General features: G+C 35.2%; 1 protein-coding gene across 1 annotated transcript in view; it reads right to left on the minus strand.

The window, feature by feature from the left end:
* Positions 1 to 5947: 5947 nt before the first annotated feature.
* LOC136798879 (supervillin-like) overlaps positions 5948 to 14350 on the minus strand; it is a 39015-nt gene continuing 30612 nt past the window's right edge. The window contains exons 11-20 of the mRNA XM_067055541.1: positions 13609 to 14058; positions 12828 to 13053; positions 12171 to 12364; positions 11392 to 11717; positions 10852 to 10979; positions 10290 to 10448; positions 9752 to 9904; positions 8818 to 8995; positions 8369 to 8465; positions 5948 to 7617 (exon numbers count right to left, since the gene is read on the minus strand). Of these exons, the coding sequence (XP_066911642.1) occupies positions 7531 to 7617; positions 8369 to 8465; positions 8818 to 8995; positions 9752 to 9904; positions 10290 to 10448; positions 10852 to 10979; positions 11392 to 11717; positions 12171 to 12364; positions 12828 to 13053; positions 13609 to 14058 (1998 nt within the window). The 3' untranslated portion in view covers positions 5948 to 7530. The remainder of the gene's footprint in view (positions 7618 to 8368; positions 8466 to 8817; positions 8996 to 9751; positions 9905 to 10289; positions 10449 to 10851; positions 10980 to 11391; positions 11718 to 12170; positions 12365 to 12827; positions 13054 to 13608; positions 14059 to 14350) is intronic.

The following is a 14350-nucleotide window of genomic DNA, read 5'->3' on the forward strand; positions in this document are numbered from 1 at the left end:
CTATATTGTCACCCAAATGTGAACTGTCCCAGCGTGGCCAAGTTACATTTCAATATCATACCAATATCTTTGACTATTTACAAAAATATTAAAATGTTTACACCTTGTAGATAAATCAAAAATAACTGTTTCAAGGCTCGAAAAGCACAAATTTGGAAAATTACATGAATATTTTAAATTAATTAATTTAAATTTTTGAGGCCAATTTTTTTTCTGCAAAAATGTTTTACCTTTAAGCTACTGCTACTTTGTTACTGCTGTTACTTGCCTTGCATCCATATCATTGAGACGTGGAGTTACTCTTAGGTTCCAAATAAACGCCCCCCCCCCCCGCTTGTTAATTTTTCGAAAATTTTCCAACCCCCCAGACCTTATTAGGACCCCCCCGTTTATTAATCTCTAAGAATATTTTCAGCTGTCAAAGAGAAGGCCCCTTATTTTGTTCTGAATAGCCTGATTTTAGCCTATTTTTACCTTATTTTTGGGTTTCAGAAGTACAATCTCCAACCCCCCCCGTTTATTCGAACCCCCCAGTTTATTTGGAACCTAAGAGTACATATTTTTTGAGAATTTATTGATTGACTAGTAGGAAATCAATTTTGGAGCAGGTCGATCAAATTTGATTGACTTCCATTTCTTTTTTTGATGAATAACCAATCAATTTGTTCCAATATTCGATAGGTAATGAAGCCCATTAGAAAATTTTGAGTATTGATCATTAATTGGATTTGAATGATAGCATAAAATTATCAAATACCTATCAATTACTGTACGTTGGTCTAATGTCAACATCCCCCTTCTAATTTCAACATCCTTCTTTAAAGATAGGAATAATTGGAAGGTCAGAATCGCTGATGGAAACTATTTTTCTTTGCTTAGCGATCAGAGAAGAAAATAGCTTTTGTCTATATAAGTGATCCAAACCTTCCTATTATTCCTATCTCTAAAGAAGGGTGTCGGAATTAGAAGAGGGATGTCGACATTAGACCAACTTACGGTACTAGAACCTATCGATATCCAGTCAATTGATTTGTTATCGATGTGTCATCGATAGAAAATAAATCAATTGTTTTGAGTGGGAGTCTGGCACTGTATATAAAAGTTTGTCTTTGAGTTATATATCTGTTCAATCAAAACTCAAATCCATTGTATATACAGTATTCAATCAAAGTTGATACCGTGAAAAAGGGTAACTTGCATCAGTGGAGGCTAACATGCATAGCCCTCAAATGAAAGGCCCGGCTGGTCATTAAAATACGAAAATAAATCGAAACAAAAATGGTAGAGTATAGCTGCGAGCGGAGGTGCGTATGTGTATTTTAATGACCAGCCAGGTCATTCATTTGAGGGCTATGCATGTTAGCCTCCACTGATGCAAGTTACCCTTTCTCACGGTACAGATTTTACAGTAAGATTTTGATATAGACTTCAACAACAGTCTTGCCGTTTTCCCTCGCATCCATTTGGGTTGACCGGGTGAAGGCTCGTACACTTTCCAAGTGAACCGCTGTGATGAGTGGGAATCCTAAACTTTGACGCCTGCTTAGCAATCGGTTGGCAAATGATATCATACTTCAGGATGCATCGTCTCTTATTTTCCCCCTATTTTCTACTTTCCTATCTTCTATCCTGATTTTCTATCTTTCTCAAGTGTTTCTCTGCCTACTCTAGCTAGCGAAAGGTAACTTCTCTATCACTTATAGATTGACACCCCCTTCTATAAATTCTTCTGTGAAATACTTAGTAAATGATAATACTTAGTAAATGATAATCTGTCTTACAACACAACTTAATCAAATATCAACAAATAATTCTACTTGTAAAAATGAAGATCATACCTGTCTGTGTTGTCTGTATTATTGTTGTTGTGTGTAGTGATGTTCAAGAGCAACTCTAATTGTAAGATTCCTATCACTTTATTGGTGCATTACTAACTACACAAACATAAAATACTATGCTATTGTAAAGAAATATAAACCTCTTTAAGTACTCTAAGAACATCAAAAACATGATAAAAACACAAAAATCCAGAGCAAGTCTGACAGCATGATGGAATCCGCCATTTTAAAAAACTAGCAATGTTTACGAATGCTTGGTTCCACCTACCTAAGCAATTGCGGAGTGGAATCATTAAATTTTATTTTAGCGAGTGAGTTCATATTATAGAATCTTCGAGAATGTTCTAGAAGTTTCAACTACTTTCGTTTTCGAATTTTTTTTCCGCACCGCCGCCGCGAAAGACGATCGTAATACTTTCGCTATGCGAAATTAAAACAGATTACAATATAGTAATTTTTCATGTCTCAATTATTCAATTCCGAATAAAAGACATTCAGGGAAAAAAAAAAAGAGAAACACCTGGGTAATCTAGTTAAAAAAAACGAAAGTAAATGGTAGACAAAGTAATGAGCCAAGGCAAAACGAGATTAGCGTACCACTATGAAAGAAACCGCCTCCGGCGGTCGATAAATCATAAATCAAAAATAAATCATAAATCTCGTACACCATTTTTCGAGTGATTTGCCCCTCAGTTTAAAGATTTTGAAATATAATTTTCAAAATTGTCTTTGATTTTTATGTTAGAAATCTCACGTTGTCTGACAGTGATTTGCCGTTACTCGTTGTGATTGCGGAAAGTGCCTAATATCACCCTATCAAATCACAAGGATGTAATGGAAAGAAAAGAATCAAGTGTCATATAGATACAAATACATACATATAATTTGATATTTATCAAAGAATATTTTAGTAGTTTTTCTCCTGTACATATGCGAATCAACTCCTTGGAAAGAAATCAGAAGTTTTATCTTCATACTTGTGTTCTCGAGCTACACGTTTTTTTTTTATAAGAAACCTTAACTTTGCTCTGAGCCTGGAGTTCCTTATTTTTACAGAGAATTTCAGTCTCAAAGTTCCTTATCGAGTTCCTTACTACATAGGAAATTTTGAACTTTTTGCCCCTTAAAAGATCAAAATTTGGTCAAATTAGTCCCAATAAGGTACATTATTTTCAAATCCACTTATTCTCAGCCTGAGCAGTTCCTTAACAATTCCTTATTTTTTGAACCATTTTCAGCCTCGAGTTCCTTATAAACGTGTTCCTTATAAAAAAAACGTGTATTACATTAGAACAAAAGTGAGACATTCACTTAAGTATTCTGGCTAGATGAAACCAGAAAAGACGATAAAAAGGACAGGATAGGTACAGGATGAAAACAAGAATCAACTAATAGTTTTTTCTATGTAACTTTTTTATCTGTCTATTACTCGTCATTATTGTTTTCCGAAGGGGACTCGAACATGTGCTTTACTGGTCTGACTATTATTGCTTGTCAACCAGCTGTCCCTTGTCATTTTGAAAGGACATTAACACCACCGACTGACCGATGGGACTAGAGCTCGCAACCTCTGGATTTGAATTTTTGAGTTAGGAGGCTTGAAGTTGTTTTGCTCAGAACCTCATAATCTACCCGACGGCATCAAACGCTTGAGCTCTAGTTTAGACGGTCGACTTTCGAGGCCCGGAATTCCCGAGTTATTTTTTCCGAGTTAAAAAAACCGAGTTAAAAAAACCCGAGTTATCCCGAGTTATGACGTCATATTTGGAATTTAGTGACGTCATTTTTCATTTCATAACTGGGTTTATTTTGCTTCCTTTAACTTTCCGAGTTATTCTCCATTTTTTAACTCGGGAATTTTTGCTTCCTTTAACTTTCCGAGTTATTTTCCATTTTTTAACTCGGGAATTTTTGCTTCCTTTAACTTTCCGAGTTATTTTCCATTTTTTTAACTCGGGAATTTTTGCTTCCTTTAGCTTTCCGAGTTATTTTTGAATTTTTAACTCGGGAATTTTTGCTTCCTTTAGCTTTCCAAGTTATTTTTCTTCATAAAAAAAACACCAGTTTTAATCTATTGATCCCATACCAACCTAAATCAAAGACATAACCATCCATTACCAACTAGAAAAACCTTAACTTGCTTAATAAAATGAATAATCAACAAACAAGTGAATAATTGAAAAGCAAGAACTGAAGTTAAAACCTGCTAGATAAACAAAGTGTAAGCCCTTCAAAAATATTACAGCATAAATAAAATCTCAAAAAATACAGCAGGTAAGTGATGAGATAAAGCTATTTCAAAATTCATATTTCCTCCCTATTTCATTAAAGAATACTGTAAGTGACATGACAAGATTCTCAGAAAAATTCACTGAGTCTTTCCCCCTTCGCTGTAAAAAATATGAATGAATCACCAACGATTCTTGAATCAATCATTTCACAGACTATTCGTAGATTTTTATGAGAGATGTTAAAAAATAAATAAATAAAACTGTCCAGAGTGCACACACTCACCAATTCAACTTACAGAAAAACATTCGAAAGTTTCCCGCACGCATGTGACCTTTGCAAAACATTCGAATTATGAATCGAATCTTTTTGTGTCATAAGGCTCTAACTAGTTGCGAGCTGACGGGTATGTGCCGCAAAAATTGAGGAAAAAACTGATTATTTCGGGATTTTGTGACCCTTATTGGAACTATTGGCTGTTTTTACAAGCCAAAAAAAATGGAAAATAACTCGGAAAGCTACAGGAAGCAAAAATTCCCGAGTTAAAAATTCAAAAATAACTCGGAAAGCTAAAGGAAGAAAAAATTCCCGAGTTAAAAAATGGAAAATAACTCGGAATGTTAGAGGAAGCAAAAATTCCCGAGTTAAAAAATGGAAAATAACTCGGAAAGTTAAAGGAAGCAAAATAAACCGAGTTATGAAATGAAAAATGACGTCACTAAATTCCAAAAATGACGTCATAACTCGGGTTTTTTTTAACTCGGTTTTTTTAACTCGGAAAAAATAACTCGGGAATTCCGGGCCTCTCGACTTTCTGCCCTGTCTATTCTAATTGTTTGAGTAGGCACAAAGTGGGCACAAAGTTAGCAGTTAAAATCTTTGCTTTAAAGATTGAAAGAAGACATTGCATTGACGTCAAAAGAGGGCAATGCATTGACTTTAGACAGCCCACTTTAAGCTCACTTTAATTCACAATTAGAATAGGCAGGGTGAAAAGGGGGTCGTCTAAACAAGAGCTTATATTGTGGTATCTTAAAGATTTTTAATGTTTTTCTTCTTAGAGTTTGCTCTCTTTAATCCAATCTTAAAGGGACCGGGAATTTTCTTCGAATTAGAGAAAGATTCGAATTCACACTGTTTTATATGACTTTCCAGCGGAGGGAAGCCATATTTTAGTTTGAATTATAGAAAGAGGTTTGAGTAGTGGAGGTTTGAAGTAATGAAACATTTTAAGGCTTTGCAGGCTCTTAAATACTAGATTTCATAGGGAAAATGTACAAAAATGCTCTAAAATGGTGAGAATAAGAACATGTTAAGAACATTTTTAGGTTGAAAACTTAAAAAGTTACGAAGATCGGAAGGCGTTAAATTTTTTGGATGTTCTTATAAAAAAAACGTGTAGAAGTGTTCACGAGAGCATTGCTGTGATTACTCTATTGAATCAAGTCTTGTAGAATCAAGGAAAGCCGTAACTTTGAATAAAATAATTTGGCACTGAAGTTCCTTTTGCTTGGGTCCATCAGGAAAAAGCTTCGCAATACGCCTTTTCATAAATTACGTCACGAACATCACTTGCCTCGTATTCAAACAATTACCATGGTAATTATGTCCCTTGAGAAAAAAATTTTTTTTTTTAAATGAATAGTAGTTTTAATAAAATCTGCTGGGAGTTAATCACCATGGCAATAATTTCAAAACGAGGCAAGTGATGTCAGTGAGGTAATTTATGAAAAGGTCTATCGAATCGAAAAGTTTTGGATCTTCATGATGAGATCAAATTTTCAGTATTTTTTTTGGCGTTTTTCAAGCCTCCTCTGTTCTCTCAGAAAAGAGTATAGGCAGAGAAATACACACGTGGAAAAAATGACAACGTGAAATCGTTAGTTTTTATGTACAATATTTTTGGTTTCAAATGACTGTGCAATTCAAAAGGTATACGCTCTCAAAATTGCTAAAAAATATTAACGATGCTATTAGAGTTTTTCCTTCCTTGTAGTTACACAAAAAAGCATAATATTTAAAAAAAAAATATAATAAAAAAATAACATCTGGTATAATGAGCCCTTGCAAGTCACATAGACCATATAACTGCAACTTTGAATTTTGGGCTCGTTTTTGCTTTTCCCAAGCTTCCCTTATACATCTAGATATATTAGTGATATGTTCAAAAGAAAATCACTGAAGCAGAACTAAAACTGTTAGATAAGAGCTAAGAAGAGGAATCCTAGTTCTAATACACCCTTGTCTCACGGTCCCAGTGAATTTTTTTTCCATAGTGGGGTTTATCAAAATTCCAATGAGAATTGTTCCCAGCACATACAAACTACCTGGGATATGGTTTTGAAGGCCAATTTTTTTCCATTGATGAAAACATAGTCAATTGTCCAGAAGGGCTGTAACTTGTAAATTTTTTCTCTACCAGTGACGGAATTTAAGCCAAATTTTCCAGTGAGGTGGGGGTCCCCTGAGCATCTGTGACGCAGGGGTCTTCTAAGAAGTTTATCCCAGCTGGCACACAACGTTGTTTCAACGTTAATCTAACGTTAAATGGACGTTGTGAACGTTAGATAAACGTTGAAACAACGTCGTGTGCCAGCTGGGATCCTACCCCAATACTATGAAAATACAGTATGTCTTATGCCGCCATCAAGTTCAAGGAAAACATTTATCCTGATTCCCAGTTCTACTAGTAAAGTTAAAAAGGACAGCTAGCCCAAATATTCAAAATTCAAAGAAGCATTCCAAACAAAAAGTTTTACGTTACTTACTGACTTGAAAAGGCTTATCAAGCCTGGTAGCTTACTTTGAGATAGGGCGTTCCTAAATTATAATATAGTATTTTTAGTAAGTACCCTATATCAACAAAAAAAGGTATATAAAATTATAGTTTTTTTTTAAATACAATTGTTACAAGTGGTGGCGATTATATATATAAAAAAAGAAAAAAACATAATTGGATGACCTAAAATTTTAATAATTTAAAACAATAACTAGTACACCATTTTAATAATAGAGTATTATATGATAATAATTAATTTTAAAACATTAAAATTTTCCTGTACCAAAAAGGAATGTCCAAAAAAATAAAGTTATTCAGAAAATGACAGGGCAAAAAAAAATACAATTAATTTTCCATCATTAAAACTATAGTAAAAGAGGGGACCATTTATAATACAATAGAACTATATATACTATATAACACATTATTTAAAACTTATAAAAAATTTGTGTACGACTTACATTACAATAAGTGAAAGAGAAAGAGAGAGAGTGCTCAAATTTCTGCTGACTCAGCAAGCTAAATCCTAAAGAGTGAAATTTAATTTTCTGCAGCGCACTTGAACAAGCTTGAACTTCGGAAATGTACGCCGAATAAAAAACCATCGATTCCATAAGACGAAGAAACGGCACAAGTCGATTTAAAGAATGACCTAAAGCTTATCCCGGCCATATCTTCTTCATTTTAATAGAGATCAAGCTTTTTCTTCCAGTTCACTTGCTGCCAACCAGGCAGCTTCATAAAAGTGTCTTTACTGAAGTTGAAGACAGCCTAAAAGGTAGGAAGAAAAAACATTTTCAAAAAAAGGAATTGCTTTTTATCTAATTTTGATGCTTTCTAAGGGGGGTAAAAAGTAGGAATTTCATTTAAAAGTCCAGCTAAATTCAAAAATTTCAATTCACAGCTGAAGATTTTAACAAGAATTTTAACCCTAAACTTATAATACAGCAGCAGCGAGACCTATAAAAAGTTTTCCCTTTTTCTATAGTTTAGGTATTACTTATAACGCCAAGAAACAACCTAATATGACCTTACTTTGGAAGAGACCCATAGTCAAACTCTTTCAGATACACGTATTTTTTTTATAAGAATGGTGTTTTTTCATTTCATCATGGATATTCTTAACATTTCGACGAACATCATCCTTAAATATTCTTACGGCACTCTTAGGTTAAGATAGAAATTTAACCTAGATTTAACATGTAATACACGCTTGGATAATATTGGAGCATTACTGGGGTATTATTGGCAATTTACAGGTGAAAATGCTCTAAAAATGGCATTCTTAGGTTAAGGTTCTAAATTCCATGATGGTGTTATTCTTACCACCATATTATTAAATTTTTTGGGCCATTTTCATCATGGACATTATTATAAAGTGTATTCTTATATAAAAATAAAGCGTGTACTGTTGACAGATCCACCTGTGAATAATTTCTTACTGATAATTGACTTAGAATGGATCAATGGATTTGAAGATTCTGACAATTGGTCCCGAAAAAGTATTCTTCATTTTACTTACCAAGAAATCTTCTTCAGATAAATATTTTTCTAGTTTAGTCGGGTCCACTCCCTTTGGTGGTGGTTTTTCACGCAATTCTTCTATCGTGTAAAATTCTCTACAAACAAAGAAATAAACGAAAACACATTTAGATTAGGTTTAAGATGTTTTGTTTATCCAATATCAATTTGGGTTTAATGGCTTGTGCATTCTTGTCAAAAATCTACCACCTATTTTCACTATTCTATACAGATACCATTCCAGCCGTAATTTTAGACTTTGTACTTAATATAATACTTGATGTCTCTCTTCTTGATGATCAGCAATTAAAGAAAAGAATCAAGGGTAAGTGGAGCAATCAAGGAAGAAAGTTTGACGCGCATCCCTTTCTTCGGTTAGATAGCTATTGAAAGAGGAGCCTTTGGGACGTCTCTGACTACGCTCGCGGTCGCAGACTAACGGTTACTTACTTGGAGAACATTTCTAATTCTTCAGTGATGTTATAAATTTCTTCTTCTTCTATCCCTTCATCGAGTTGCAATTCAGTGATGTCCTCTTGTACAACCCAGTATGGAAATAATTCGATGAAACCTTCAGGTTCAAGACCAGCGTATACTGCATACATAAAGTCGAGCGAACGTCCAACCTCTAAGAAAATGACAGTGGGAAATATAATAGAGATTACAAAGGTTGTGTTACAGAGGTTAACTTTAAAGTACATTAGAAGATTTACGTCGAAATAAATTATACGGATACCCGGAAACTATTTACCTTATCGGGGAAAACTTCGTCAGGGAAAAGTGACGAAATTTTGGCCAAGTGACGAATATTTTTCCTCGACGAAATTTTTCCCCGACGAATAATTTTCCCCGACGAAAAAGCCTATTTTTAAATTAAACTTTTTGACGAGACCGAAGAAAAAATAGAGTTTAATGAAAATATGGAATTAGATGTTGTTAAAGAATGAAATAAATATAGATGCAAAAAAAATTCTTGTTTGAAAAAAAACCCAGGGAAAATTTTCGTCGGGGAAAAGTGACGAAAATTTTAGCAAGTGACGAATATTTTTCCCCGACGAAAATCTTCCCCGAAGAAGTTTTCCCCGATAAGGTATCTGATGTTTTGGTCTTTTCAAGCCGAGCCAACCCTATTTCCACCGTAAATTTAACAAATGCATCAAAAGTTAGTAGAGAAAAGAATAAAGTTTGAACTCTTCTTATTTCTTGTCTCAACATTTTCAACCTTAAACTGATTTTAAAGCGATCTTAATTTCTATAATGAATGGCATAAAATGAGCTTAAAAAGAGCACTGTCTAAATAATAATTTGAAATGCGAGTCCCAGATTTAATTAATTCTTACATAAAAAGCACGGTGCATAATAACTAAAAAGCATATTCCCTTACCCTTAGCATAACTGACAGCACTTTCCATAGCTTTCCTCCTTTCTTCATCCCATCGTCGTCGTCGTGAATTACTAGCCTCTGTACCTTCTTCATCATCAGGCCACCAGCCGAACCACAGGTACACAGTCTCGATAGCATCAACCATAAAGATAGCTATAATGAAGAAAAAGGTGAACTGATATAAGCTGCCGCTTCAAAAACAACTGCGAACATACATACATAAAAGTTTTTCCCGTAGCGAAATGTATTCGGCTTTGGTAAGATTCGAGGCAAGCGATGAGTAGAAAAAAGCACATAAAGTGGGTTGGCATTTTTCAGAGAAAGATGTGGAAAGCAAAAATTGCCTTCTTTTGATTGAAACAATATAACCTTAGTGGAAATCTCCCTTGAAACTTAGGTGAAAAGAAGTGCACAAGGATGTGACCTTGTGGATAAGGATTATTGAGAGATTATTTTAGATTTCCATGGATTTTTAATAATCTTAATTTTTATCTTCAGAAAAAAAAACTGAATGTCTCATAAAGTGTTGATGTTATACCTGGCTGTTCAACATTGTAAAGGTCATCTTGTAAAATAGGGAAAGGACAATTATGGAGTGCACTTTTCGATGGTGATGTGATCTCGTGAGCGACAAATTGACCCGTCTGGCTTTCCATATGAAACAAACGCGGTGACAGGTTACTGTAGTCTTTTGTGTCTGTATGGTGAACAAAGAAAAAGATATTTAGAGCTTTTATTTCAGATTAGAATTTAATAATAATGAATTACTGACGATGAGACGTCGATATCACCTTTTTAACCTCATCAGATTCAAAAATATCTCCAACCGTTCCAAAAATAGAATTTTAAAATGTAAGAGAAATTTCGTTCGCTTTTGCTATCATGCAGAGACCACGCTCAAGGGAAATTAGTCTTATAACGCTGAAATCTAAATGGCGGGAAAAGTAGTGCACCACTTAAATTGAATAAACTTCAATTACAGTTCTTTTACTTTCAACAAATTGTACGAACAGATGATGGTATAGACAAAAACATACTAAAGGACCCTGACATACTTGTTCAGGGTAATTTGATTTTTAACACTGAAATTTTAACCATACCTTCTAGTAGTGAACCGTATGCTTCACGTCCACCCAGGGCCATCCAAAAGACCTCAGGTTCCTCGCCTTCTTCAATCTCAACCAATCCGATTTCAGATTTGTCAGCGATGGATGCTTCTTCTGGATGGCTGTATGTAGACGAAAGGAATATATATCAGTATTTGCATGGGAAAGAGAAAGGATAAATTTAAATTTTGAGGGGTCATTTGGTCTACTAATTATGATCTAAATGCTAAAGCATTACTTTTCAAAACAGTCGAAAAAAGGCGAAAAAAGGGGAACAAAGGCGAAAAAAGGGGGTATTAAATTATCTAAAGAAAACACTTTTTTTATCAATTTATTAACGATCAAAGTTTTTTCGCCTCTTCGTGGCCAGTTTCCAAAGGTGGTCAACAATCGAGGAGATGTTGAGCCCCCCCCAAGATCGCCTGATCTCACTGTATGTGATTTCTTTTTGTGGGGTAACATGAAACGACAGAAGTGGGAGGAACCCCAAAATTTTGCAATCCCAGACCCTCGTTTTGTACTTTTGTAACTTACTTTTGGATGAGATTTTGTACAGCGTGTTCAGCAGCTTTCCGCGTTCCCTCATTAGATTTGCATCCATGCCATAGCAACACTTCACCTTGTTCACAAAGCAACAAAACAAAGCTCGTCCGTGACCGGAGTGATTCGTAGGACGCCGGTACTTGTAATAGGCAGGCTTCCGCTTCTTCTTCGTTGCGGACACAATAAAGCCGGATGAGCGATTTATCGGAATACTCACGTCGAACACCGTTAACCGGTCTTTTACCGGCATGGATTATCATACTACCATCAAAAAGTTGTAGTAATGCGGGTGGTTCTTTTCCGAGAACAACTCGAATCTAGGATAGAACAAAATAGAAATGAATATTCGTCAAGAGTAACAAGCGGCGAAGAGGGAAATTTCTCTTTATATGGATAGAGTAAGAAATTCTTAAGGCTTTTAAAAGAAATATTTTGTTTTTTCGTGCCCTCTTTTTGTTGCACTTTCAACAAGAAGAACTATTAAGTGATTTTGAGATTTGCGAACTGATGAGGTTAGTCATTTCATTTACTGATTTTTCTTATATCAATCTGTTGATAGCGACATACCTAAAATTTTAATTCATTGGAAATGGAAAACTTAAAATGTTTTCAAAAAATCTAGACATTACAGTACGTCCTCCTTCAAAAACCTCCAAATTGATAACAACCCAGTTCACGACGTTTTTTGATGTTTATCTAACGTTATATGAACGATGCGAACGTTAGATAAACGTTGAAACAGCGTTGTCAGATGGAAACTGAAAATTCACCTGTGGTCCTTTTTCTCGATCAAGTTCAATAGTCATGACGGCAGTAGCACCTTCTTCATTAACTGAACAATCGTTTCCAAGCCAGAAGAAATAACAACATCGTTCCATACCCCCGGCTTTCATGACGTCATCACAATTACGTAATGCACGCACTTTGACAATACGGTATTGCCAACGGATAACGTAGCCTTCACCTAATTTGTTAGAAAGGTGGATATTTGAATCTGGGGAAGGGTGTGCTGAAAATATGTATGAATGAAACTTTAAGTCATAAAAATGGTTGCTAAAACATTAACACATTGTGACAATGCTGCGACACTCAGATGACCACCATTCCCCCAGTGCTATTGGATTGTATACGCCGTGAAACGACAGCACATATTTGTAAATTCGCATTGTTGAACATTGACTCTCACTCCCTTGAGTAAGACCGATTCAAATATTCATTGACGTGTCACATTGACACGCATTTTTATCTATTGGAAATTCTTTTTGGACTGAATTGTTAAAACTTTCAGTTTTTGTATTTCATTCTAAAGCTTTTTTACCAAGAGGTGATCACTGCCTAAGTAAGTTTACTTCTTTTTAAGCTTTACATTAAAGACTTTTTGATCAAGTGATTGACCAAAACTATGAAAAAATGCCATAAAATGATACCTGAATGAAATTGTCCGAAACTTTCGTCCGGTAATAAAATGGATTGATTTTCATGAACATGCCACGTCTTGACATCCAAAGTGATCACGTGATAGCCATCCATCCCTTTGGGAATACCTCGACCACGCCCAATGTCCATATTATCTAAGACCATTTTAGTGAGAGGTTGTTCAGGAATCATGGTCGCCACATCGACAGGTTGGATTTGGATCTCCGTTGATACCTCCTAGAAGTGATAGAATAGATAAAACTCGTTAGAAATAATTAGATTTGATGAGGTCATTTTGACCCAAACCGAAAGCTATAGATCACGCATACAGTTGACGCTCTCTAATTCGATCTTCAAGGGGAGTTAGATTTTCATCGAGGGAGGGAGCGTCGTTTATGCGAGTTTTATGTTGACGGGGACTTTAAATTTCATTGAATAAGGGAGTCTATCGAATAGTAGAACGTCGAATTAGAGAGCGTCAACTGTATGTGTTCTAGTTGCACAGTAGTTCCTTACTTAGTATTTTTATATCCCGTACAAAGGGAATCATAACTGACATTAATGGAAATACCAACCCAGCTGGCACATAACGTTGTTTCAACGTTCATCTAACGTTATATGGATGTTGTGAACGTTAGATAAACGTTGAAACAACGTTGTGTGCCAGCTGGGAAGTGTCCAGCAGGTCTGAGAACTACTAAAATAGTCATATATTTTTGGAAAATAATCTTCTTGATTGATAGTACTGAAAAGTAATGTTACAAAATAATCGAAAATAACACAATTTCTTACTTTAGTAACTTCTCCGACAGCGGATGCTCCGCCTTTCATTCGAATGATACGCGACTCATCTGGCCAATCACAGAATTTCTCTTTGAAAATCACCCATTCAGAACCTTCGAAAAGTTGTAATAACAAACTATGAGATGGGCGTTGCACTAATTCTTTCTTTTGATGACGCCCTTGTGAAACACTAGCACGCCTTCCGCCCTGCGGTTTAGAGCCACGACGTCCGGAGTTTGGTAGGGTTTCGGCAGTAACGGAGATTTTTCGTGAAGCGTGTGCACCCGTGTTCGTGTGTGTGACACGACTCAAGGCTGGATTTTTTTGTTCCATGTTTAGCTTGTAATATCCTTCAGCGAACTTCTCAGCGGCTAGTTTTTGAACGATACGACGTTGTTCAGATTTGGTTTGACGACCAAGCCATACGTATACTTCCGTGATGAAGTCGAAAATAAAAGCCTAGAAAAGGAAAAAAGTGAAAAATAACTCTAATGTTTGGAAGAGAAGAAGAAACAACATAATTCTCATGCATTATAGACCTTTTCATAAACGTCACGAACATCACTTGCCTCGTATTCAAACAATTAACATAGTGATTATGTCTCTTAAGACATTAAATCATTTTTTTATGAAAAGAAAGTAGTTTTAATAAAATCCGCATGAAATAATTTCAAAACGAGGCAAGTGATGTTCGTAACGTAATTTATGAAAAGGTCTATTGAACAGCGATACACGCTTCCTGATCGAAGGC

The sequence above is a fragment of the Clytia hemisphaerica genome, unplaced genomic scaffold (genome assembly GCF_902728285.1).
Source record: "Clytia hemisphaerica strain Z4C2 unplaced genomic scaffold, Clytia hemisphaerica genome assembly, whole genome shotgun sequence".
Lineage (NCBI taxonomy): Eukaryota > Metazoa > Cnidaria > Hydrozoa > Leptothecata > Clytiidae > Clytia > Clytia hemisphaerica.